Source organism: Saccopteryx bilineata, chromosome 2 (assembly GCF_036850765.1).
Source record: "Saccopteryx bilineata isolate mSacBil1 chromosome 2, mSacBil1_pri_phased_curated, whole genome shotgun sequence".
Classification (NCBI taxonomy): Eukaryota; Metazoa; Chordata; class Mammalia; order Chiroptera; family Emballonuridae; genus Saccopteryx; species Saccopteryx bilineata.
In genome coordinates this window covers 393551083-393574791 of record NC_089491.1, presented here as the reverse complement: position 1 = coordinate 393574791, position 23709 = coordinate 393551083, and the positions used below count along the sequence as shown (strand labels likewise).

Here is a 23709-nt window from a genome sequence, read left to right as displayed (position 1 = left end):
TCCCCCCCCTCTCAGAATCAATTTTTAAAAAGGTTTTCCAGCCACCAAAAGAAATACAAAACATTTGTCAGCAACTCTCAATGTATGACATCCGACTCCAGCAGAAATCCAACTCCCAGTGGTCAGTCGTGGAAGGTTGAGATTAAGACAGTCACATTTTGAAACTTGTTTCAGAAGAAAAAATCCAGAAATAACACTAAGTACTCTTTCCTTCTCCATACTAGGCTCTTTCTCTGAAGTCCAGGATGGAGCCAGCGAGGCGCTGCTGCTGGAGACCGGCAGCCTGCTCAACCAGACAGCGCCGGGTTAGAGCGTCCGGGTGAAGCCGGCGAGGCGCTGCTGCTGGAGACCGGCAGCCTGCTCAACCAGACAGCGCCGGGTTAGAGCGCCCGGGTGAAGCCAGCGAGGCGCTGCTGCTGGAGACCGGCAGCCTGCTCAACCAGACAGCGCCGGGTTAGAGCGCCCGGGTGAAGCCAGCGAGGCAGCCACAATTCCTCTACCAGCCCTCCCACTACAAGCCTAACACTTTGCAGCTCCAGAAGCCCTTTGGTGGGCGCATTACCTCTACTGAAGGGTCCCTAAGAGCAGCTTTTGAATATTTCTATCCCAGAGCCTGGCACTCAAAATGCGTACTGAAATAGACTGATGAATTATGAATTTAGGGACCAGCCCCATGCAGCCACTGAGAGGTATTCTTTTATGAGTGAGGAAAATGAGGTCCAGAGAGACTAAAAGTTGACGTTAGCTAAAGAACGTAGTCTTTGATGTCACCTACCAAAACAGGGCTTCACACTGGGCCCGAACCCTACTGGCACTGTTCCCCACACCTACCTCCGTTCCACTCAGACTGGTCCTCACAGATGTGCCCACACACACCCCTCCCCACCTAATTTACCTGTCTCCAGCCACGGCTACCCTCTCCTCTGCCTCCGGAATTTCCACCATCCTCATGAACAGCCCTTGGGTTCAAAGAAACCGGTCACATCATGCCAGCTCTTCTGAATTCTTTTAGACTCCTAACAGCACCGACAAGGCCCACTGCTCGGCTAAGCACTTACCTGAACAGGGGTCTTCTTTCAGCCATTGGACCATGCACCTCTGTCCTCCCTCCTGATGCCACAGATCCCTTGAGGACCAACAGCTATGAAATCCCAGCTCTCCCCCCTGACCAGCTGAGCTGTCCCCTCGCTCCTCGGAGCCTCAGTGTCCTCCTCTCTAACGCAGGAAGACAACACACTATCTTCATGGAGCAGGCGTAAGGAGAAACAATGGCTGTGGAATTGGCTCTGTGTAAACTAGAGCTGCTGCTTTTAGTCATTAGCTCTGTTGCTGCTGTTTTATTTCTGTACTCCTCTCCCTCCCTTCCACCCCCTGGCACATACTTTTAAAATAATACCAACAATACTAAACGTCATGAAATCATTTTTGCACTTGGTCACGACAGCACAGAACACTCATCAGAACTGAACTGTGGGAAGATACAGGCAGTGCCAGCTGATCAGCCATCAGTGAGGAGGCTTCCTTCTCTCCGTGGTCAAGTGTCTTTTCCATGAGGGAGACTGGACTTGGGGTCGACACACAATGTAATATACAGAAGATGCACTGTAGGATTTTGTGCCTGAATCTTGTATAATTTAATTAACCAATTTCACCCCAATAAATCCAATAAAAAATCAAAAGGAGAAAGAAAGTGTCTTTTCTAAGTGATGGTAAACACTGGGGCCTGCAAGAGTGTATCTTCTTGCCTTCATAAGTCACAGATGGGCCCATTGTCCACCTATCTGCTCCAGACAGAAAAACTCAATCCTAACTTAATTCTGCTATTAACAGCGACAGCTACGATTTATTGAGCCTCTACTATGTTCCAGGCATATGCTAAGTGTTTTTGTATTCATCAGCTCACTTAAACCTCACTACTTTGTGAGTCCAAACCTCTCTCTCTCTCTCTCTCTCTCTCTCTCTCTCTCTCAGCAAACTAAAGCTCAGATGGGTCACCCAGTTTTCTGGGGTCCCTCCACCAACAAATGGACAAGGCAATATTCAAAAGCCAGATGTTTCTGACAGAAGCATCAAGCTCTTTCCACCCACTATACTGTATAACCCCACATCCCTTATATTTGCATATTTTTAAGTTCCCTTTACCTTCTTTTTTTTAATTTTTTTTTTTTTTACAGAGACAGAGAGAGAGTCAGAGAGAGGGATAGACAGGGTGTCAGACAGGAACGGAGAGAGACGAGAAGCATCAATCATCAGTTTTTCGTTACACATTGCAACACCTTAGTTGTTCATTGATTGCTTTCTCATATGTGCCTTGACCGTGGGCCTTCAGCTCAAGCCGGCGACCTTGGGGTCTCGAACCTGGGTCCTCAGCATCCCAGTCCGACACTCTATCCACTGCGCCACCGCCTGGTCAGGCCCCCTTTACCTTCTAACCCTCAGCTACTCTGGCATTTCAAAGGTGTAGAGTTTCCTATTGTAAAGGCAATAAAAAAGAAAACTAAAGAAATCTCCCCTCTAAGCTTACTGGCTCCCTCCAGAAACTGGTTGTAATTCCACGCCCGGCTGAGAAATAAGTTTCTGGAATACCGCTGCAGCAAAAGAGCACGTATGGGAAAAAGCGAGGACTGAGGAGGGGTGAGCATCCAGAGACAGGAGTGTGGGAAGGTGAGAAAAGACCCTCCCCACACCCACTGTCCGGCATCACTTATCAAAGACCTCACAACACAAAGAGAAGGAAAGGTCCCCAAATGCCAGTGAGCCAACGGGAGAGGCCCCAACAATGTCACAGGCCCCACTAAAGGCTGAAAAGTAAGCTGCAAGTTCTTGCGCAGGGCAGGAAAGACACAAGTCACTAAGAGCCCGGTGCATAAGGACTCCATAGATTCCCCCGCCCATGGAACCATGGAAGACGTTTTACCAGTCCTTCCACTAACCAGCAGAAACCTAGTTTTAAAAGAAACTCATTCACATTCTTGACCGATCCCTTAGCCATAATGAGCTCCTGCATGGGGAGAAAAGGCAAGTTGCTTTTTACAGCGGGGGCAATCTCCTAGGGGGTGACCACTCTGGGGTTCCTGCACCCAGCCTGGGGCTCTCCTTCTTACCCAGGATACCGGTCACCTCGGATGCCCTCTTTCAGGTGCCCAGACCCTTTCTAGAGGATGCACTGGTACTGCCGAGTAAGTACCCACCCTTCTCTTTCCACTGCTACCAAAAAAAAAAAAAAAAAAAAAGTGTTCAGCTCTGGCAAACGAAATAGTGCAGAGTCGACGACAAGGCAGAGCAAACAAAACTTGAGAGTCTGAAGGAACCCGCTAGTCTCACCCTCACTGAACAAGGCACAGGGGGAACGTCAGAGCAGAAAGCGCAGCGACTGGCACAAGGTCATCGGGAGAGTCACACTGGGCAAAAAAAAAAAAAAAGCCCCAACCGGAGCCCCCAGGCTCCAGATTCCCCAAGTCCAGGAGTCTCAGCTGCAAGAACACGGCAGCCCTTCTTCCTGGAGGCTGCGCAGGTAGGGCCGCCGTCCCCCCCTGGGGACCCCCCCCTGGGGACCCCTCCTCTCCCCCCTCCTCCATCCCCTCCCCCTGCGCTCCTCCCCGCCCCGCCCCGCCCCCCACCCCTGGCCCCGCCCCTCCCCTGCCCTCCCCCACCCCGCCCCCTCCCCCACCCCAGGCAGTTCCAGCCCCTCCCCCTGCCCTCCCCCACCCCCACCCCAGGCAGGCAGTTCCAGCCCCGGCGGAACTGCAGCTCTAACGAGCCAGTCCCGGAGCAGGGAGCGTTCCCTGGGAGGGTGCCCAGTCTGAGGGCAGCTGGGAGTGGGAAGGAGGGGGCACGGATGACGGGAGGACGAGGTCCTGGGAGCAGTGGCAGCGAGCGGGACAGGGCGCACTCGAGGGGGAGGGCATCTCCCGCGGGCACCACCTCTACGGTGCCAGGGAGGGCTGGGCCCTGAGGATGGGTCAGGGACGCGCGAAGGCTCTAGCCCGAGTCCACGCGGGGGGCCCTCCGGGAGCCGCCGGGCAGAGAGGCCCGGACCGCAAGGAGGCCCCGGCCCGCCCGAGAGGCAGCCCCGAGAATGACCCCGCAGAGGCCCGCGCTGCCCACCAGTCGCGTCGGCCGCCGCCGCCGCCGTGCACCCCGACGCCCACCCCTCGCGCGGCCTTACCGAGGCACTGCCCCACCGGTGTGCTGAACGGGTTCCCCAGGAGGAACTCCATCTTGCGCCGACAACACGGCAGTGGCCCGGGCTCCCTGTCAAGCCACCCGGGGTCTCCGCAGTCGGCGGTAGCCCTCTCCGACCTGACTGACACTTGCCACGGCCCCACCCTCAGGAACGCTAGGCTCCTGATCCCGCTCCTGTCGCACTCCTATTGGGCGACGCCTGCCCGGTATCCCTCCGATTGGCTCCTACATCGCCCTTCAGCGAAGCTCCTCCTACTCCGCGGCGTCCGATTGGACGGAGGAGCAAGCTAAGTCACAGGAATCTCCGTCCGGCGTAGTGGCTCCTCCTCCGTCCCGCCTCCGAAAGAGTCTCTTGTATTTTGATTTATCTCTATCTTGGTCAATCCAGGATCCCTACGATCATTGGAGAACAGACAAGTCAATCGCTAGACATAGCCCCGCCTATAGGAAATGCTGATTGGAGAAACGTTTGTTTTCTCTACGGCTGATTGGCGGTAGGAGTAATTCCCCCCACCCAGAAATATTGTCACGTGACTCATCAACTTTCACCCAGGATGTCTATCCCCGAACTTCCCCTTAGCAACAGAGAGGCGGCTTTCTGGTTCCCCTGGCAACTGAGCGACGCGTCTGCTGCGCGAACCAGCCGGGTAGCCTGCGCTTAAGAAGGTGAGACTAGGGACTAGGGACTAGGAGGAGCCGCTCTGGGAGGACTATGGCGGGCAAACGGCGCCCAACTTAACTCTTTCTCTGACATTTTTTTTCTGCAAGGAGTCCAGCCCAGCCCTGCTCGTCACTAAAATGAGCACACAGGTCCCTTGGCGGCCACTTCGTAGCCGCGCTGAGGCAAAGAAATGCGGAAGACGCATTGCATGGCCTCCAAGGGCAGGGCCCGCTGATGATAACTTCTTCGCGAATAGATGAACCCTTCTATCCGACTTCTTCGCTGTCATTACATTGTCTCTTATTTTTATTCTTCATCTTGGTGCCACTTAAAGGGCTCTGGCTGGGAATAGGGATCCCCGAGTTCCGTGGCTGTTTCTTGTCAGCAGCTCCTGGGGTAAGACTTGGGACAGCTCCCCTGCTGAGTCTTAAAAGTTTCTCTCTGTGGGCGATCTGGTCTTTAGGAATCTCTTCTCTAGTGGCCTCCGGAGCTGACACGTAATTAAATATCACCTGTGCCCTCCATACACAGTAAGCACTCAGTCAACTGTGGGTTAGGAGTCCGTGGCCAATAGGGTCTCTATTTTTCAGCTCCAGTTGACCCCGGTGGTTGCTTCCCAGGACAACTGTGGAGCTGTTTCTCTGTGAGGAGGCTACTCCGTCGACAGGGGTACGTTCCCCATCTCCTACCTGTGGTCTTTGCCAATAAAACAATCAGCAGGCAAGTCAACAGGAACCCCGGTTGGCTGGTAAATTGCTGATGAAAATTCCCCTCGGGGAGGAGTGTCCAGACCCTGGCCCTGACCAGGAACAGCTAGCTGTGACATACATCGTGGGCTGTGACAATGATGATGGTCTACAGTGAGCTTCTTAAAATTAAGATCTTATCCCCAGTAAGCCCCAAGAGCTTTCCAGGGATCCTAGGATAATAGTAAAACTCCTGTTGCCCCCCCCCCCCCGCCATGCATCACTTCAGCCAAAATGGAAAATGCCTTGTTCTGTCCCACATCTGGGCCCTTGCCATGCAGTTCCCTCTTCCTTCTTTCCCACTCACCCTTCGGACCTCAGCCCTGTCTCCCGTGGCCAGGCCAGGTGCCCCTAATGTGTGCTGTCCTCGTTCCTGACACCGACACATTTGTCCTGGTGTGTAACTAAATATTTGTGTGATTATCTGATTCATCTTGAAACGGAAGTGAGGAGACCTCTCTGTCGTAGTCATTACGTGTAGTTGTATTCATTTCACGCAGGTGGACTGAATAAATGTAGGAGGGAGGAGTTATTCATCTTTCTTTTTTTTTTGTATTTTTTGCCGAAGCTGGAAACGGGGAGAGACAGACAGACTCCCGCATGCGCCCGACCGGGATCCACCCGGCACGCCCACCAGGGGGCGATGCTCTGCCCACCAGGGGGCGATGCTCTGCCCCTCCGGGGCGTGGCTCTGTTGCAACCAGAGCCACTCCAGTGCCTGGGGCAGAGGCCAAGGAGCCATCCCCAGCGCCCGGGCCATCTTTGCTCCAATGGAACCTCGGCTGTGGGAGGGGAAGAGAGAGACAGAGAGGAAGGAGGGGGGGGTGGAGAAGCAGATGGGCGCCTCTACTGTGTGCCCTGGCCGGGAATCAAACCCGGGACCCCTTGCACGCCAGGCCGATGTGCTACCACTGAGCCAACCGGCCAGGGCTTATTCATCTTTTATACATGGGAAGTTCAAGGCTTAGAGACAGGGTGAGATGAGTTACCAAAAAGGATGCACAGTCAGGATCCAAGTCCTACCCTCATGTGCACAACGGCTGTTCCACGTGGCAACTGTCGTGCTTGACTGAAAGCAAGCTTGATCTGTCATTGGTGCCAGGCCTTGACAATGTGGGAGGGATAAGTCAGTTAAAGTTTTGAAATCAAAATCAAGAATCATTTCCCAAAGTACAGCACCTTTCTTTGAAAAGGGACTGACATTCTGCAGGTAACGTCTGCCAAATACATCACATTAAAATTTCTCCAAAACGCCTGACCGGGTGGTGGCGCAGTGGATAGAGCATCAGACTGGGATGCAGAGGACCCAGGTTCGAGATCACGAGGTCGCCAGCTTGAGCGCGGGCTCATCTGGTTTGAGCAAGGCTCACCAGCTTGGACTCAAGGTTACTGGCTCAAGCAAGGGGTTACTCGGTCTGCTGTAGCCCCCAGTCAAGGCACATATGAGAAAGCAATCAATGAACAACTAAAGAGCCGCAGTGAGGAGTTGATGTTTCTCATCTCTCTCCCTTCCTGTCTGTCTGTCCCTCTCTCTGACTCTCTTTGTCTCTGCCACAGGGGAAAAAAGAATTTTTTTTCTCCAAAAGTGCCCTGGCCCATTGGCTCAGTGGTAGAGTGGTAGAGGGTCAGCCTAGTGTGTGGAAGTCTCGGGTTTGATTCCCAGCCAGGGCACACAGGAAAAGCACCCATCTACTTCTCAACTGCTCCCCCTCTCGCTTCTCTCTCTCTCTCTCTCTCTCTCTCTTCCTCTCCTGCAGCCATGGCTCGATTAGAATGATTTGGCCCTGGGTGCTGAGAATGGCTCCATGGTCTCCACCTCATGCGCTAAAGAAGAGAGCTCAGTAGCTCAGTAGCTGAGCAAGGGAGCAACACCCCAGATGGGCAGAGCATCACCCCCTGGTGGGCGTGCCAGGTGGATCCCGGTCGGGCGCATGCGGGAGTCTGTGTCTGCCTCCCCGCTTCTAACTTCGGAAAAATACAAAAAAACAACAACAATAAAAAGTTCTCCAAAAGCAACATGGTGTCAAGTTATGGGAGATTTTAGAAAAATGTGTTTCAGAAGAGTGGGGAGATAGAGCCGGAGGACTGGAAACGTCTTTTGGGGCAGGAGTGAGTCTTTGGGGCAGGAGTGAGCCGGTCACCCTAAGGAAGGGGAGCCGGTGTTGACACACTGAAGAGAGTGGGAAGATGAAAGGTGCAGGTGGAGACTGGGCAGGGGGAAGGGGTGTAATGATGGGTTAGGGTTTAGGGAGGCTGTACCTCCTCTCATGGAGAAGGAAGGATACATGAGAGTTAAAAGCACCAGGACCTGTGATCGTGCCCAGTCCAGAAATAGAAGGTGCGTATTTACCTAAGAGCTGAATTCAAGTGGATGGTGGGGAAGGAGGGAGGAAGGGCCACTGGGCAGCAGCAGTCTCTGAGACCAGGTGGCGGGATGGCCAGGCCCGTCCGGGTCTGTGGTGGACATCCGCCCAACCACCAGGAGTCTCACCAAACAGCACTCAGTGGATAAAGGGCAGAGCACAGGGGCTGCCCCCAGTGTCTGGGACTAACAGGACAAGGAGGACAGGAGATTCAGAGAGGCTCAGACGAAGGTAGAAGGGGAAGTCAGCAGAGAGGTGAGAGGCAGGGTTGGGCAGCAGAAGGGGGGGAGACCTGAGTGTCCACAGTGCTCAGGAAGCAGCATCCGGGAGCCTCCAGGAGCCTGACAGAAGAGCGTGCCTCCCTGCAGGTCTAGTGCTTCCGGAGGCGCTCGCTCAGAGGCCGGTGGTGACCACGAGGTCGGGCGCCCCGGCTTCCCAGGGTGGTAGCTCCTCCCAGCCAGGGACAGCAGCCCAGGGCCGCAGCTCCCCCACTCCTTTGCCTTCGGTGTCCCAGCCAAATTCCTCTGGACTCTTAGCGACAGAAACCTGCTGGCGTTAAAGAAAACACGGAGTTAACGCTAGAAGTCACGCAGCTCAGAGAGAGGGACCCCTGAAACCCTCCCAGGGCCTGAAACTGGGGACATGAGTAGATACGAGCAGGCAGTATCTGTCTGTGTCAGGCTGTCGTTTTTTTTCCTGGATCACCCAGATTCCCATCTCTGCTTCTGTCCATCTGCCCCCCAGCCTCTCCCTGGCTCAAGCAGCCCGCTCTGATGGGCATTCTTATCCTGAAGCCCCAAGCTCACATTTCTCAGGGGCAGAACATGAATGACCAGCCTGGGTTTGTACCCACCCACACACTGGGCACACTGGGGTGAGTGTGTGGTGTATGTGTGTGAGGGGGATATAGACATGACTGTCTAAAGGGATAAGGCTCCCAGAGAAGGCAGCTGTGGGCTGCTCTGCCCGGCCGGGCTGCTAAGGATCGTGTTCAGTGGTTGGCACCAAGCGACCTGAATGAGGGTGGGCACAGAAAGCCAGAGGTCCACGATGCCCGTGGCTGTGAGGGCAGCTGAGCTGCAGAGGCTCAGGAGACCAGGATGGACAGCAGTCCACTTGTCTGGGGTAGGTCACAGCTGTGGTTGTGGGGCCACAGGCTGCCCCCCTGAGTGGGGGCACCAGGTAGGATGGGCACAGTCGGTTGCAGGGGAAGCCCGGGAGCAGCTGATGCAGATGTCCCTCGCCTCTGTGTGCGGGGGGCCGAGCAGTGGGAGCAGGGCAGCATTGGGGCGTCCTTGCCCGCCACCCTGCTCCCGGTGCCTGAGAAGGGTGCCCGTCAGCCCGTCCTCTGACCGGGGGAGGAGCAGGGTGTGGACCAGGGCAGCGTTGGGGCGTCCTTGCCCGCCACTCCCGGTGCCTGAGAAGGGTGCCCGTCAGCCCGTCCTCTGACCGGGGGAGGAGCGGGTGTGGAACAGGAACGTGATGTTTTTTTTAGGGAAGATGAACTGGATATGCAACTCGGTGGAGCCCCGAGTGATGGACGACAACATGCTCAAGCAGGCCGTCGGGGAGCAGGGCCTGCAGGAGGAGGCGGGGCAGCTGGCCAAGCAGGAGGGCATCCTCTTCAAGGACGTCCTCTCCCTACAGCTGGACTTTCAGAGTGCGTATCCCGGGGGTTGGGGCGGGGGCCACCAGGCAGCCCTGCTTGACCTTCTCTGCCCCACATCCCAGCCCCAGCAGTCCATGCAAAATCTGTATCAAAAGAGAAAACTCTCCCCACTCCAAATCTCACGTGAACCGCAAAGACCTTCGTGTCCTCGGAACGGGGCCCCTGGCAGGAGGAACCGCGGAGGATGGTCCCAAACCATCCAGCAGGAGCGGTGGGGAGGAGGAGAATGTGCCCCACCAGGGCAGCTTCAGAGGAGCAGCGGGCAGCAGGCTGGCCCAGGGCCGTGAGGCAGGGAAGCAGCTCCAGGTGGCAGGGCAGCCCAGTGGGAAGAGGTGGCTGGGGACCAGGCAGACCCTCCGTGCCTCAGAATCCCCTTCTGTCAACGGCCCATGACCCCCCCTAGACTGGGCTGGCAGCCCCAGTAGAGTGACCTGGTCACACTCACATTCCTGCTCTGTCCTGGGTTCCTATGCTGGCCTGCCCAGTCATCCACTCAACCACAGGAATTCTGTTCTTTCTTTTTTTAATTTTTGGACCGGTTTTGGTGGTAGTGGCGGGGGGGGGGGTCTTCTCTCTTTTTTAAAAAATTATGCTTATTGGGGGACATTGGTTAATAACACGATACATTTCAGATGTACAACTTTATACACATTTGTACACTCTGGTGTGTGCTCCCCACCCAAGTCCCTCCTCCTTCCGTCTCCGTAAGGTTTGATCCCCTTCACCCTCTCGTGCCCCCGGGCCTGCTCCAGCCAGTCTGTGCCGACCCTGGGGATACAGCAGCGGGTGACGCCATGGCCACAGGCCTCGGGGAGCACACAGCACGGCCTCCGGGGCTGACCACAGCCCTGCAGGAGCCGGCTGGTCGTCCAAAGCTGTGAGGGCCCCTGGGCCTCCGTGGTGACGGGTCAGAGGGCTGGCAGCATGGCTGTCACCCGAGGGGCTTCCGCACCCACCACCCTCCTTTCGCTTCCGGTCCCCAACCTCAGGTTCATTCCGCGGGTGTCTGCCAGGTGCCTGTCACCCGCCAGGTGCAACTCCAGGCACTAGGGATTCACTCAAGTAGGAATAAAAAATAAAAATCCTGTCCCCATAGAGCTGACATTCACGGGAAGGACACAGATAAAATGAAGGAAAAGAATAATGTACACTAAAAGTAACATGGAGAAAAAGAAAGTCAGGAGAGGAGAACAGGGGCACTGCAGGGTGGGGTACAGGGGGTTCCCGGCGGCTCCGACACCTCCCCAAGAAGGTGGCAGCTGAGCCAAGAGCAGAAGGAGGTAAGGGAAGGAGCCAGGTGGAGGTGCAGGGCAAAGTGTTGAAGGCAGAGGGAACAGCCAGTGCCGGAGCCCCGAGGAGGAGACAGGTCAGAGAGGCCGTGGGGTCAGCTCGCAGCAGCCTGGGGCCAGTGCCAGAGCCCCGAGGAGGAGACAGGTCAGAGAGGCCGTGGGGTCAGCTCGCAGCAGCCTGGGGCCAGTGCCAGAGCCCCGAGGAGGAGACAGGTCAGAGAGGCCGTGGGGTCAGCTCGCAGCAGCCTGGGGCCAGTGCCGGAGCCCCGAGGAGGAGACAGGTCAGAGAGGCCGTGGGGTCAGCTCGCAGCAGCCTGGGGGGGGCTGGGCGAGGCTGCCTGGTTTGTACAGTGAGTCCGGTGGGGTTCCCGAGCAGAGGAGGGGCAGGAGGGGAAGCAGGTGCTCACAGGGTCCCACTGGCTGGTGACAGGAGACTAGGGGGCCCAGGGCCGGGCAGGGAGTCTGGAGAGACAGCTGCTGCTGTGGTCCAGCAGAGCCACCGTGAGGGGCTGGACCCAAGCTGGTGGAGGGCTCCGTGTCTGTGCTGGAGGTTCAGCTGGCTTCTTGGGGGCAGTCCTGTCATGCCGGTACTCAGTTAGAGGTCACTGCCAAGTCCGTCCTGGTTTTGTTGTGTTCTTTTGGCATTTCCACACAAGCTGCTAAACTGCCGATGTGTATGTAGGGAAGCCAGCAGGCTGGTGCGCCAGGCAGAGCACCCAGGGGCATGGGGGGCCGCCCAGAGTGGTCTCTGCAGGGGGTCAGCCACCCTCATGGCCTGTCAGTTTAAGGCCAAGGCCAGGGTCAGAGAAGGCACCTGGAAAATCCAGACCAGGAGAGGAGGTGGCTGAGATTCTAGGGTGGAGCCGGGCCTACCTCAGAAGCACAAGGAGGGGTGGGAGCTGGAAGGATTTGGGGAAATCTGGCCACAGTGGCCAGCCCCGAGCTAGTGGACAGCCCTGAGACCCCAGGAGAGGGACCTTGGACCAGAGATGCTGTCTTCCCACCCCCACGGAGACACCACGGGGAGGGCTCTCTGCCTGCCCCCAGTCCTCACACCCTCGGGCAAGCCCTGTCCCTCTGAGCCCGTGGGTCCTGAGGGTCCCTCTCCTCTCTCCTTTCACTTCCATATTATTCCAGGCGTTCGTGAGCCTGTTCCAAGTTTTAGAAATGATCACAAAAGCAAACATAGAAAAACAGGGGCATATCCGCAACAGAGCTGTTTGTAGCTTCTAGAGCCCATTGGCAACAAGCTGAAGCCTCCAGGGCTTCATGGACACAGAATTCACTTGTTTATATGTTAGTGCTTTCAGAACTCTTTCCGGCTGCCGGAGACAGAAACCGGGGTGAGGAACAAAGGGACTGGGGCTGTGTGATGGTGAAGGTGGTCCCCAGGGGCCACAGGGTCAGGCGCTCCAGTGACACGAGGCACATGCCTCTTTATTGTATGGGCAGCTTACCCCACTCCCCATATGTGGACATGTGGGGTTCCCCTGCCTGTCCGCGCCTCACCTGCCCAGAGGGACTTCTTTGGTACATACACAGTGAGTCTTTGCAGGCAGATTCCGAGTGGAGATACTGCAGGCTCGAAGAGCACAGGCATTAAATATTTAAGTAAATGTGGCCAAATTGCCCTCCAAAATGTCTGAACTAGTTGATTAACCCTCCCAGCAACTGTGCACAGGGAAACATTCACCCTGCAGTGTGTGTGTGTGTGTGTGTGTGTGTGTGAGAGAGAGAGAGAGAGAGAGAGAGAGAGAGGCAGACAGACAGACAGGGACAGAGAGAGATGAGAAGCATCAGTTCTTCATTGTGGCTCCTTAGTTGTTCATTGATTGCTTTCTCATATGTGCCTTGACCAGGGGGCTACAGCAGAGTGAGTGACCCCTTGCTCAAGCTAGTGACCTTGGGCTCAAGCCAGCGACCATGGGATCATGTCTATGATACCACACTCAAGCTAGCGACCCTGAGCTCAAGCTGGTGAACCCACACTCAAGCCGGCGACCTCAGGGTTTTAAACCTGGGTCCTCTGCATCCCAGTCCAACGCTCTATCCACTGCGCCACCGCCTGGTCAGGCCATCCTTCAGTCTTGATTCTTCTTGTCACACTGCAGAATGAAGGAGTTACCCCGGCCTGTGTCTTATGCCCCAAGTTGTTCTGACTTCCTGGGCAGCCCCCCCACCCCCTGCCCCCCAGCCTGGCCCTAGAGGCAGTGTGAGTGAGTCCCATTCCCTGAGCTGGTCCAGCCCACCTTCACGCTGACAGCCCCCCACGCCCACCCACCCCCATGGCCTGGTAGATCATGCTCATGTGATGGCCCTGGGCACTGATCAGCACCCACTGCACACTGACAGGGACTCAGGCCTCAGTGCCCAGGGACCGTCCTACCCCAGGGCACGGCAGCAGAATTGCGCAGCCTCATGTCTACTCAGCATGGGTCCTCTCAGCCCTCTCAGTCCTCTCAGCCCTCTCAGCCCTCTCAGCCCTCTCAGTCCTCTCAGCCCTCTCAGTCCTCTCAGCCCTCTCAGTCCTCTCAGCGCTCTCAGTCCTCTCAGCCCTCTCAGCCCTCTCAGCCCTCTCAGTCCTCTCAGCCCTCTCAGCCCTCTCAGTCCTCTCAGCGCTCTCAGTCCTCTCAGTCCTCTCAGCGCTCTCAGTCCTCTCAGTCCTCTCAGCCCTCTCAGCCCTCTCAGTCCTCTCAGCCCTCTCAGCCCTCTCAGTCCTCTCAGCCCTCTCAGCGCTCTCAGTCCTCTCAGTCCTCTCAGCCCTCTCAGCGCTCTCAGTCCTCTCAGTCCTCTCAGCCCTCTCAGCCCTCTCAGTCCTCTCAGCGCTCTCAGTCCTCTCAGTCCTCTCAGTCCTCTCAGCCCTCTCAGCCCTCTCAGTCCTCTCAGCGCTCTCAGTCCTCTCAGCCCTCTCAGCCCTCTCAGCCCTCTCAGTCCTCTCAGTCCTCTCAGTCCTCTCAACCCTCTCAGTCCTCTCAGTCTCAGTCCTCTCAGCCCTCTCAGCCCTCTCAGTCCTCTCAGCCCTCTCAGCCCTCTCAGTCCTCTCAGTCCTCTCAGCCCTCTCAGTCCTCTCAGCCCTCTCAGCCCTCTCAGCCCTCTCAGTCCTCTCAGTGCTCTCAGTCCTCTCAGCCCTCTCAGCCCTCTCAGTCCTCTCAGCGCTCTCAGCGCTCTCAGCGCTCTCAGCGCTCTCAGCCCTCTCAGCCCTCTCAGCCCTCTCAGCCCTCTCAGCCCTCTCAGCCCTCTCAGTCCTCTCAGTCCTCTCAGCGCTCTCAGTCCTCTCAGCCCTCTCAGTCCTCTCAGTGCTCTCAGTCCTCTCAGTCCTCTCAGTCCTCTCAGCCCTCTCAGTCCTCTCAGCCCTCTCAGCCCTCTCAGTCCTCTCAGTCCTCTCAGCCCTCTCAGTCCTCTCAGTGCTCTCAGTCCTCTCAGCCCTCTCAGCCCTCTCAGCCCTCTCAGTCCTCTCAGCGCTCTCAGTCCTCTCAGCCCTCTCAGCCCTCTCAGCCCTCTCAGTCCTCTCAGCCCTCTCAGCCCTCTCAGTCCTCTCAGTCCTCTCAGCCCTCTCAGTCCTCTCAGCGCTCTCAGTCCTCTCAGCCCTCTCAGCCCTCTCAGCCCTCTCAGTCCTCTCAGCGCTCTCAGCGCTCTCAGCCCTCTCAGCCCTCTCAGCCCTCTCAGCCCTCTCAGCCCTCTCAGCCCTCTCAGTGCTCTCAGTCCTCTCAGTCCTCTCAGCCCTCTCAGCCCTCTCAGTCCTCTCAGTGCTCTCAGTGCTCTCAGTCCTCTCAGCCCTCTCAGTCCTCTCAGTCCTCTCAGTCCTCTCAGTGCTCTCAGTCCTCTCAGTGCTCTCAGTCCTCTCAGTCCTCTCAGCCCTCTCAGCCCTCTCAGTCCTCTCAGTGCTCTCAGTCCTCTCAGTCCTCTCAGCCCTCTCAGCCCTCTCAGTCCTCTCAGTGCTCTCAGTGCTCTCAGTCCTCTCAGCCCTCTCAGCCCTCTCAGCCCTCTCAGTCCTCTCAGTCCTCTCAGTCCTCTCAGCCCTCTCAGTCCTCTCAGTCCTCTCAGTGCTCTCAGTCCTCTCAGTCCTCTCAGCCCTCTCAGCCCTCTCAGCCCTCTCAGTCCTCTCAGTGCTCTCAGTCCTCTCAGTCCTCTCAGCCCTCTCAGCCCTCTCAGTCCTCTCAGTGCTCTCAGTGCTCTCAGTCCTCTCAGCCCTCTCAGCCCTCTCAGCCCTCTCAGTCCTCTCAGTCCTCTCAGCCCTCTCAGTCCTCTCAGCCCTCTCAGTCCTCTCAGCCCTCTCAGTGCTCTCAGTCCTCTCAGTCCTCTCAGTCCTCTCAGTCCTCTCAGCGCTCTCAGCCCTCTCAGCCCTCTCAGCGCTCTCAGTCCTCTCAGCCCTCTCAGCCCTCTCAGTCCTCTCAGCCCTCTCAGTGCTCTCAGTCCTCTCAGCCCTCTCAGTGCTCTCAGTGCTCTCAGCCCTCTCAGTCCTCTCAGCCCTCTCAGTCCTCTCAGTGCTCTCAGTCCTCTCAGCCCTCTCAGCCCTCTCAGCCCTCTCAGTCCTCTCAGTGCTCTCAGTGCTCTCAGTCCTCTCAGTCCTCTCAGCCCTCTCAGTCCTCTCAGCGCTCTCAGCCCTCTCAGCCCTCTCAGTCCTCTCAGTCCTCTCAGTGCTCTCAGTGCTCTCAGCGCTCTCAGCCCTCTCAGCCCTCTCAGCCCTCAGTCCTCTCAGCGCTCTCAGCCCTCTCAGCCCTCTCAGTCCTCTCAGTCCTCTCAGCCCTCTCAGTGCTCTCAGCGCTCTCAGTCCTCTCAGTCCTCTCAGTCCTCTCAGCGCTCTCAGCGCTCTCAGCGCTCTCAGCCCTCTCAGCCCTCTCAGTGCTCTCAGCGCTCTCAGCCCTCTCAGTCCTCTCAGTCCTCTCAGTGCTCTCAGCGCTCTCAGCGCTCTCAGCCCTCTCAGCCCTCTCAGCCCTCTCAGCCCTCTCAGCCCTCTCAGTCCTCTCAGTCCTCTCAGTCCTCTCAGCCCTCTCAGTCCTCTCAGTCCTCTCAGCCCTCTCAGTGCTCTCAGCGCTCTCAGTCCTCTCAGTCCTCTCAGTCCTCTCAGCCCTCTCAGTCCTCTCAGTCCTCTCAGCGCTCTCAGTCCTCTCAGCCCTCTCAGTCCTCTCAGTCCTCTCAGCGCTCTCAGTCCTCTCAGCCCTCTCAGTCCTCTCAGTCCTCTCAGCGCTCTCAGTCCTCTCAGTCCTCTCAGTCCTCTCAGCCCTCTCAGTGCTCTCAGCGCTCTCAGTCCTCTCAGTCCTCTCAGTCCTCTCAGCCCTCTCAGTCCTCTCAGTCCTCTCAGCGCTCTCAGTCCTCTCAGCCCTCTCAGTCCTCTCAGTCCTCTCAGCGCTCTCAGTCCTCTCAGCCCTCTCAGTCCTCTCAGCCCTCTCAGTCCTCTCAGTCCTCTCAGTCCTCTCAGTCCTCTCAGTGCTCTCAGTCCTCTCAGCGCTCTCAGTCCTCTCAGTCCTCTCAGTCCTCTCAGTGCTCTCAGGCCTCTCAGTCCTCTCAGTGCTCTCAGTCCTCTCAGCCCTCTCAGTCCTCTCAGTCCTCTCAGTCCTCTCAGCCCTCTCAGTGCTCTCAGTCCTCTCAGTCCTCTCAGTCCTCTCAGCCCTCTCAGCCCTCTCAGCCCTCTCAGCCCTCTCAGCCCTCTCAGTCCTCTCAGCGCTCTCAGCGCTCTCAGCCCTCTCAGCCCTCTCAGTCCTCTCAGCCCTCTCAGTCCTCTCAGTGCTCTCAGCCCTCTCAGTGCTCTCAGTGCTCTCAGCCCTCTCAGCCCTCTCAGTCCTCTCAGTCCTCTCAGCCCTCTCAGCCCTCTCAGTCCTCTCAGTGCTCTCAGCGCTCTCAGCCCTCTCAGCCCTCTCAGTCCTCTCAGTGCTCTCAGTCCTCTCAGTGCTCTCAGTCCTCTCAGCCCTCTCAGTCCTCTCAGTGCTCTCAGTCCTCTCAGTCCTCTCAGCGCTCTCAGTCCTCTCAGCCCTCTCAGTCCTCTCAGTCCTCTCAGCCCTCTCAGTGCTCTCAGTCCTCTCAGTCCTCTCAGTCCTCTCAGCCCTCTCAGCCCTCTCAGCCCTCTCAGTCCTCTCAGTCCTCTCAGCCCTCTCAGCCCTCTCAGTCCTCTCAGTGCTCTCAGTGCTCTCAGTCCTCTCAGCCCTCTCAGCCCTCTCAGTCCTCTCAGTGCTCTCAGTGCTCTCAGCCCTCTCAGCCCTCTCAGCCCTCTCAGTCCTCTCAGTGCTCTCAGTCCTCTCAGCCCTCTCAGTGCTCTCAGTCCTCTCAGCCCTCTCAGTCCTCTCAGTCCTCTCAGCCCTCTCAGCCCTCTCAGTCCTCTCAGCCCTCTCAGCCCTCTCAGTCCTCTCAGTGCTCTCAGTCCTCTCAGTCCTCTCAGTGCTCTCAGTCCTCTCAGTGCTCTCAGTCCTCTCAGTCCTCTCAGTGCTCTCAGTCCTCTCAGTCCTCTCAGTGCTCTCAGTCCTCTCAGTCCTCTCAGCCCTCTCAGTCCTCTCAGTGCTCTCAGTCCTCTCAGTCCTCTCAGTCCTCTCAGTGCTCTCAGTCCTCTCAGCCCTCTCAGTCCTCTCAGTCCTCTCAGTCCTCTCAGTCCTCTCAGTGCTCTCAGTCCTCTCAGTCCTCTCAGCCCTCTCAGTCCTCTCAGCCCTCTCAGTGCTCTCAGTCCTCTCAGTGCTCTCAGTCCTCTCAGCCCTCTCAGTGCTCTCAGTGCTCTCAGCCCTCTCAGCCCTCTCAACCCTCTCAGTCCTCTCAGCCCTCTCAGTCCTCTCAGTCCTCTCAGTGCTCTCAGTCCTCTCAGTGCTCTCAGTGCTCTCAGCCCTCTCAGCCCTCTCAACCCTCTCAGTCCTCTCAGCCCTCTCAGCCCTCTCAGTCCTCTCAGTGCTCTCAGTCCTCTCAGTGCTCTCAGTGCTCTCAGCCCTCTCAGCCCTCTCAGCCCTCTCAGTGCTCTCAGTGCTCTCAGCCCTCTCAGCCCTCTCAGTGCTCTCAGCCCTCTCAGTGCTCTCAGCGCTCTCAGCCCTCTCAGCCCTCTCAGTCCTCTCAGTGCTCTCAGTCCTCTCAGTGCTCTCAGTGCTCTCAGCCCTCTCAGCCCTCTCAACCCTCTCAGTCCTCTCAGCCCTCTCAGTCCTCTCAGTCCTCTCAGTGCTCTCAGTGCTCTCAGCCCTCTCAGCCCTCTCAACCCTCTCAGTCCTCTCAGCCCTCTCAGCCCTCTCAGTCCTCTCAGTGCTCTCAGTCCTCTCAGTGCTCTCAGTGCTCTCAGCCCTCTCAGCCCTCTCAACCCTCTCAGTCCTCTCAGTGCTCTCAGTCCTCTCAGTGCTCTCAGTCCTCTCAGTGCTCTCAGTCCTCTCAGTCCTCTCAGTGCTCTCAGTGCTCTCAGCCCTCTCAGCCCTCTCAACCCTCTCAGTCCTCTCAGCCCTCTCAGTCCTCTCAGTGCTCTCAGTCCTCTCAGTCCTCTCAGTGCTCTCAGTCCTCTCAGTGCTCTCAGTCCTCTCAGCGCTCTCAGTCCTCTCAGTCCTCTCAGTCCTCTCAGCCCTCTCAGCCCTCTCAGTCCTCTCAGTCCTCTCAGTGCTCTCAGTCCTCTCAGTGCTCTCAGTCCTCTCAGTGCTCTCAGTCCTCTCAGTCCTCTCAGTCCTCTCAGTCCTTTCAGTGCTCTCAGCGCTCTCAGTCCTCTCAGCCCTCTCAGTCCTCTCAGTCCTCTCAGTGCTCTCAGTCCTCTCAGTCCTCTCAGTCCTCTCAGTCCTCTCAGTGCTCTCAGTGCTCTCAGCGCTCTCAGCCCTCTCAGTCCTCTCAGTCCTCTCAGTGCTCTCAGTCCTCTCAACCCTCTCAGTCCTCTCAGTGCTCTCAGTCCTCTCAGTCCTCTCAGCCCTCTCAGCCCTCTCAGTCCTCTCAGCCCTCTCAGCGCTCTCAGTCCTCTCAGTGCTCTCAGTCCTCTCAGTCCTCTCAGCCCTCTCAGCCCTCTCAGTCCTCTCAGCCCTCTCAGCGCTCTCAGTCCTCTCAGTCCTCTCAGTCCTCTCAGCCCTCTCAGCCCTCTCAGTCCTCTCAGTCCTCTCAGTGCTCTCAGTCCTCTCAGTGCTCTCAGCGCTCTCAGTGCTCTCAGCCCTCTCAGTCCTCTCAGTGCTCTCAGTCCTCTCAGTGCTCTCAGTCCTCTCAGTCCTCTCAGTGCTCTCAGTCCTCTCAGCGCTCTCAGCCCTCTCAGCCCTCTCAGCCCTCTCAACCCTCTCAGTCCTCTCAGCCCTCTCAGTCCTCTCAGCCCTCTCAGTCCTCTCAGCCCTCTCAGCCCTCTCAGCCCTCTCAGTGCTCTCAGTCCTCTCAGTCCTCTCAGCCCTCTCAGTCCTCTCAGCCCTCTCAGCCCTCTCAGTCCTCTCAGCCCTCTCAGCCCTCTCAGTCCTCTCAGCCCTCTCAGCCCTCTCAGCCCTCTCAGTGCTCTCAGTCCTCTCAGTCCTCTCAGCCCTCTCAGTCCTCTCAGTCCTCTCAGCCCTCTCAGTCCTCTCAGCCCTCTCAGCCCTCTCAGTCCTCTCAGCCCTCTCAGTGCTCTCAGCCCTCTCAGTGCTCTCAGTCCTCTCAGTGCTCTCAGTCCTCTCAGTGCTCTCAGTCCTCTCAGTCCTCTCAGTCCTCTCAGTGCTCTCAGTCCTCTCAGTGCTCTCAGTCCTCTCAGTCCTCTCAGTCCTCTCAGCCCTCTCAGTCCTCTCAGCCCTCTCAGCCCTCTCAGTCCTCTCAGCCCTCTCAGTGCTCTCAGCCCTCTCAGTGCTCTCAGTCCTCTCAGTGCTCTCAGTCCTCTCAGTGCTCTCAGCCCTCTCAGTGCTCTCAGCCCTCTCAGTGCTCTCAGTCCTCTCAGTGCTCTCAGTCCTCTCAGTCCTCTCAGCCCTCTCAGTGCTCTCAGTCCTCTCAGTGCTCTCAGTCCTCTCAGTCCTCTCAGTCCTCTCAGCCCTCTCAGTGCTCTCAGCCCTCTCAGCCCTCTCAGTCCTCTCAGCCCTCTCAGCCCTCTCAGTGCTCTCAGCCCTCTCAGTCCTCTCAGCCCTCTCAGCCCTCTCAGTGCTCTCAGTCCTCTCAGCCCTCTCAGCCCTCTCAGCCCTCTCAGTCCTCTCAGTGCTCTCAGTCCTCTCAGTCCTCTCAGCGCTCTCAGTCCTCTCAGTCCTCTCAGCGCTCTCAGTCCTCTCAGCCCTCTCAGCCCTCTCAGCCCTCTCAGTCCTCTCAGTGCTCTCAGCCCTCTCAGCCCTCTCAGTCCTCTCAGCGCTCTCAGTCCTCTCAGCCCTCTCAGTCCTCTCAGTGCTCTCAGCCCTCTCAGCCCTCTCAGCCCTCTCAGTCCTCTCAGCCCTCTCAGCCCTCTCAGTCCTCTCAGCCCTCTCAGCCCTCTCAGTCCTCTCAGTCCTCTCAGCCCTCTCAGTCCTCTCAGTCCTCTCAGCCCTCTCAGTCCTCTCAGTCCTCTCAGTCCTCTCAGCCCTCTCAGCCCTCTCAGCCCTCTCAGTCCTCTCAGCCCTCTCAGTCCTCTCAGTCCTCTCAGTCCTCTCAACCCTCTCAGTCCTCTCAGCCCTCTCAGCCCTCTCAGTCCTCTCAGTCCTCTCAGCCCTCTCAGTCCTCTCAGTCCTCTCAGTCCTCTCAACCCTCTCAGCCCTCTCAGTCCTCTCAGTCCTCTCAGCCCTCTCAGTCCTCTCAGTCCTCTCAGCCCTCTCAGTCCTCTCAGCCCTCTCAGCGCTCTCAGTCCTCTCAGCCCTCTCAGCCTTCTCAGCCCTCTCAGCCCTCTCAGCCCTCTCAGTCCTCTCAGCCCTCTCAGTCCTCTCAGTCCTCTCAGCCCTCTCAGTCCTCTCAGCCCTCTCAGTGCTCTCAGTCCTCTCAGCCCTCTCAGTCTTCTCAGCCCTCTCAGCCCTCTCAGTCCTCTCAGTGCTCTCAGCCCTCTCAGTCCTCTCAGCCCTCTCAGTCCTCTCAGTGCTCTCAGCCCTCTCAGTCCTCTCAGCCCTCTCAGCCCTCTCAGTCCTCTCAGCCCTCTCAGTCCTCTCAGTGCTCTCAGTCCTCTCAGCCCTCTCAGTCCCCTCAGTCCTCTCAGCCCTCTCAGCCCTCTCAGCCCTCTCAGTCCCCTCAGTCCTCTCAGTCCTCTCAGCCCTCTCAGCCCTCTCAGTCCTCTCAGCCCTCTCAGTCCTCTCAGTGCTCTCAGCCCTCTCAGCCCTCTCAGTCCTCTCAGCCCTCTCAGCCCTCTCAGCCCTCTCAGTCCTCTCAGCCCTCTCAGTCCTCTCAGTGCTCTCAGTCCTCTCAGCCCTCTCAGTCCTCTCAGTCCTCTCAGTCCTCTCAGCGCTCTCAGTCCTCTCAGCCCTCTCAGTCCTCTCAGCCCTCTCAGTCCTCTCAGTGCTCTCAGTCCTCTCAGCCCTCTCAGTCCCCTCAGTCCTCTCAGTCCTCTCAGTCCTCTCAGTCCTCTCAGTCCTCTCAGCCCTCTCAGCCCTCTCAGTCCTCTCAGCCCTCTCAGTCCTCTCAGCGCTCTCAGCCCTCTCAGTCCTCTCAGCCCTCTCAGCCCTCTCAGTCCTCTCAGCCCTCTCAGTCCTCTCAGTGCTCTCAGTCCTCTCAGCCCTCTCAGTCCCCTCAGTCCTCTCAGTCCTCTCAGCCCTCTCAGTCCCCTCAGTCCTCTCAGTCCTCTCAGTGCTCTCAGCCCTCTCAGTCCTCTCAGCCCTCTCAGCGCTCTCAGTCCTCTCAGCCCTCTCAGTCCTCTCAGTCCTCTCAGTCCTCTCAGTCCTCTCAGTCCCCTCAGTCCCCTCAGTCCTCTCAGTCCTCTCAGTTCTCTCAGTCCTCTCAGCCCTCTCAGCCCTCTCAGCCCTCTCAGTCCTCTCAGTCCTCTCAGTCCTCTCAGTGCTCTCAGCCCTCTCAGCCCTCTCAACCCTCTCAGTCCTCTCAGCCCTCTCAGTCCTCTCAGTCCTCTCAGTGCTCTCAGTGCTCTCAGCCCTCTCAGCCCTCTCAACCCTCTCAGTCCTCTCAGCCCTCTCAGCCCTCTCAGTCCTCTCAGTGCTCTCAGCGCTCTCAGCCCTCTCAGCCCTCTCAACCCTCTCAGCCCTCTCAGTCCTCTCAGTCCTCTCAGCGCTCTCAGTCCTCTCAGCCCTCTCAGCCCTCTCAGTGCTCTCAGTCCTCTCAGTGCTCTCAGCCCTCTCAGCCCTCTCAACCCTCTCAGTCCTCTCAGCCCTCTCAGTCCTCTCAGTCCTCTCAGTGCTCTCAGTGCTCTCAGCCCTCTCAGCCCTCTCAACCCTCTCAGTCCTCTCAGCCCTCTCAGCCCTCTCAGTCCTCTCAGTGCTCTCAGTCCTCTCAGTCCTCTCAGTCCTCTCAGTGCTCTCAGCCCTCTCAGCCCTCTCAACCCTCTCAGTCCTCTCAGCCCTCTCAACCCTCTCAGTCCTCTCAGCCCTCTCAGCCCTCTCAGTCCTCTCAGTCCTCTCAGTGCTCTCAGTGCTCTCAGTCCTCTCAGCCCTCTCAGTGCTCTCAGCGCTCTCAGTCCTCTCAGCCCTCTCAGTCCTCTCAGCCCTCTCAGTCCTCTCAGTCCTCTCAGTCCTCTCAGTGCTCTCAGCGCTCTCAGTCCTCTCAGCCCTCTCAGTCCTCTCAGCCCTCTCAGTCCTCTCAGCCCTCTCAGTCCTCTCAGTGCTCTCAGCGCTCTCAGTCCTCTCAGCCCTCTCAGTCCTCTCAGCCCTCTCAGTCCTCTCAGTCCTCTCAGTCCTCTCAGCCCTCTCAGTCCTCTCAGTCCTCTCAGTCCTCTCAGTCCTCTCAGCCCTCTCAGTCCTCTCAGTGCTCTCAGTCCTCTCAGTCCTCTCAGTCTTCTCAGCCCTCTCAGCCCTCTCAGCCCTCTCAGTCCCCTCAGCCCTCTCAGCCCTCTCAACCCTCTCAGTCCTCTCAGCCCTCTCAGTGCTCTCAGTCCTCTCAGTCCTCTCAGTCTTCTCAGCCCTCTCAGCCCTCTCAGCCCTCTCAGTCCCCTCAGCCCTCTCAGCCCTCTCAACCCTCTCAGTCCTCTCAGTCCTCTCAGTGCTCTCAGTCCTCTCAGTCCTCTCAGTCCTCTCAGCCCTCTCAGCCCTCTCAGTCCTCTCAGTCCTCTCAGTCCTCTCAGTCCTCTCAGCCCTCTCAGTCCTCTCAGTGCTCTCAGTCCTCTCAGTCCTCTCAGTCTTCTCAGCCCTCTCAGCCCTCTCAGTCCCCTCAGCCCTCTCAGCCCTCTCAGTCCCCTCAGCCCTCTCAGCCCTCTCAACCCTCTCAGTCCTCTCAGCCCTCTCAGCCCTCTCAGTCCTCTCAGTCCTCTCAGTGCTCTCAGCCCTCTCAGTCCTCTCAGTGCTCTCAGCCCTCTCAGCCCTCTCAGTCCCCTCAGTCCTCTCAGCCCTCTCAACCCTCTCAGTCCTCTCAGCCCTCTCAGCCCTCTCAGTCCTCTCAGTCCTCTCAGTCCTCTCAGTCCTCTCAGCCCTCTCAGTCCTCTCAGTCCTCTCAGTCCTCTCAGTCCTCTCAGCCCTCTCAGTCCTCTCAGTGCTCTCAGTCCTCTCAGTCCTCTCAGTCTTCTCAGCCCTCTCAGCCCTCTCAGCCCTCTCAGTCCCCTCAGTCCTCTCAGCCCTCTCAACCCTCTCAGTCCTCTCAGCCCTCTCAGTGCTCTCAGTCCTCTCAGTCCTCTCAGTCCTCTCAGTCCTCTCAGCCCTCTCAGCCCTCTCAGTCCTCTCAGCCCTCTCAGCCCTCTCAGTCCTCTCAGTGCTCTCAGTCCTCTCAGTCCTCTCAGCCCTCTCAGTCCTCTCAGCCCTCTCAGTCCTCTCAGCCCTCTCAGCCCTCTCAGTCCTCTCAGTGCTCTCAGTCCTCTCAGCCCTCTCAGCCCTCT

General features: G+C 57.9%; 2 protein-coding genes across 18 annotated transcripts in view; one reads left to right on the top strand and one right to left on the bottom strand.

Annotated features, from left to right (window-relative positions):
* TOM1L2 (target of myb1 like 2 membrane trafficking protein) overlaps positions 1 to 4337 on the bottom strand; it is a 109183-nt gene extending 104846 nt beyond the window's left edge. For 16 of the 17 annotated variants that reach the window (XM_066264431.1, XM_066264437.1, XM_066264433.1 and 13 more), the window contains exon 1: positions 4169 to 4337. In XM_066264431.1, the coding sequence (XP_066120528.1) occupies positions 4169 to 4220 (52 nt within the window). In that variant the 5' untranslated portion in view covers positions 4221 to 4337. The remainder of the gene's footprint in view (positions 1 to 4168) is intronic. The other variant, XM_066264443.1, reaches the window with a different exon arrangement.
* Positions 4338 to 4933: 596 nt separating this feature from the next.
* Positions 4934 to 23709, top strand: part of DRC3 (dynein regulatory complex subunit 3) — a 56655-nt gene continuing 37879 nt past the window's right edge. Inside the window, exons 1-3 of the mRNA XM_066255542.1 lie at positions 4934 to 5242; positions 5437 to 5515; positions 9451 to 9615. Coding sequence (XP_066111639.1) covers positions 9456 to 9615 — 160 coding nt within the window. The 5' untranslated portion in view covers positions 4934 to 5242; positions 5437 to 5515; positions 9451 to 9455. The remainder of the gene's footprint in view (positions 5243 to 5436; positions 5516 to 9450; positions 9616 to 23709) is intronic.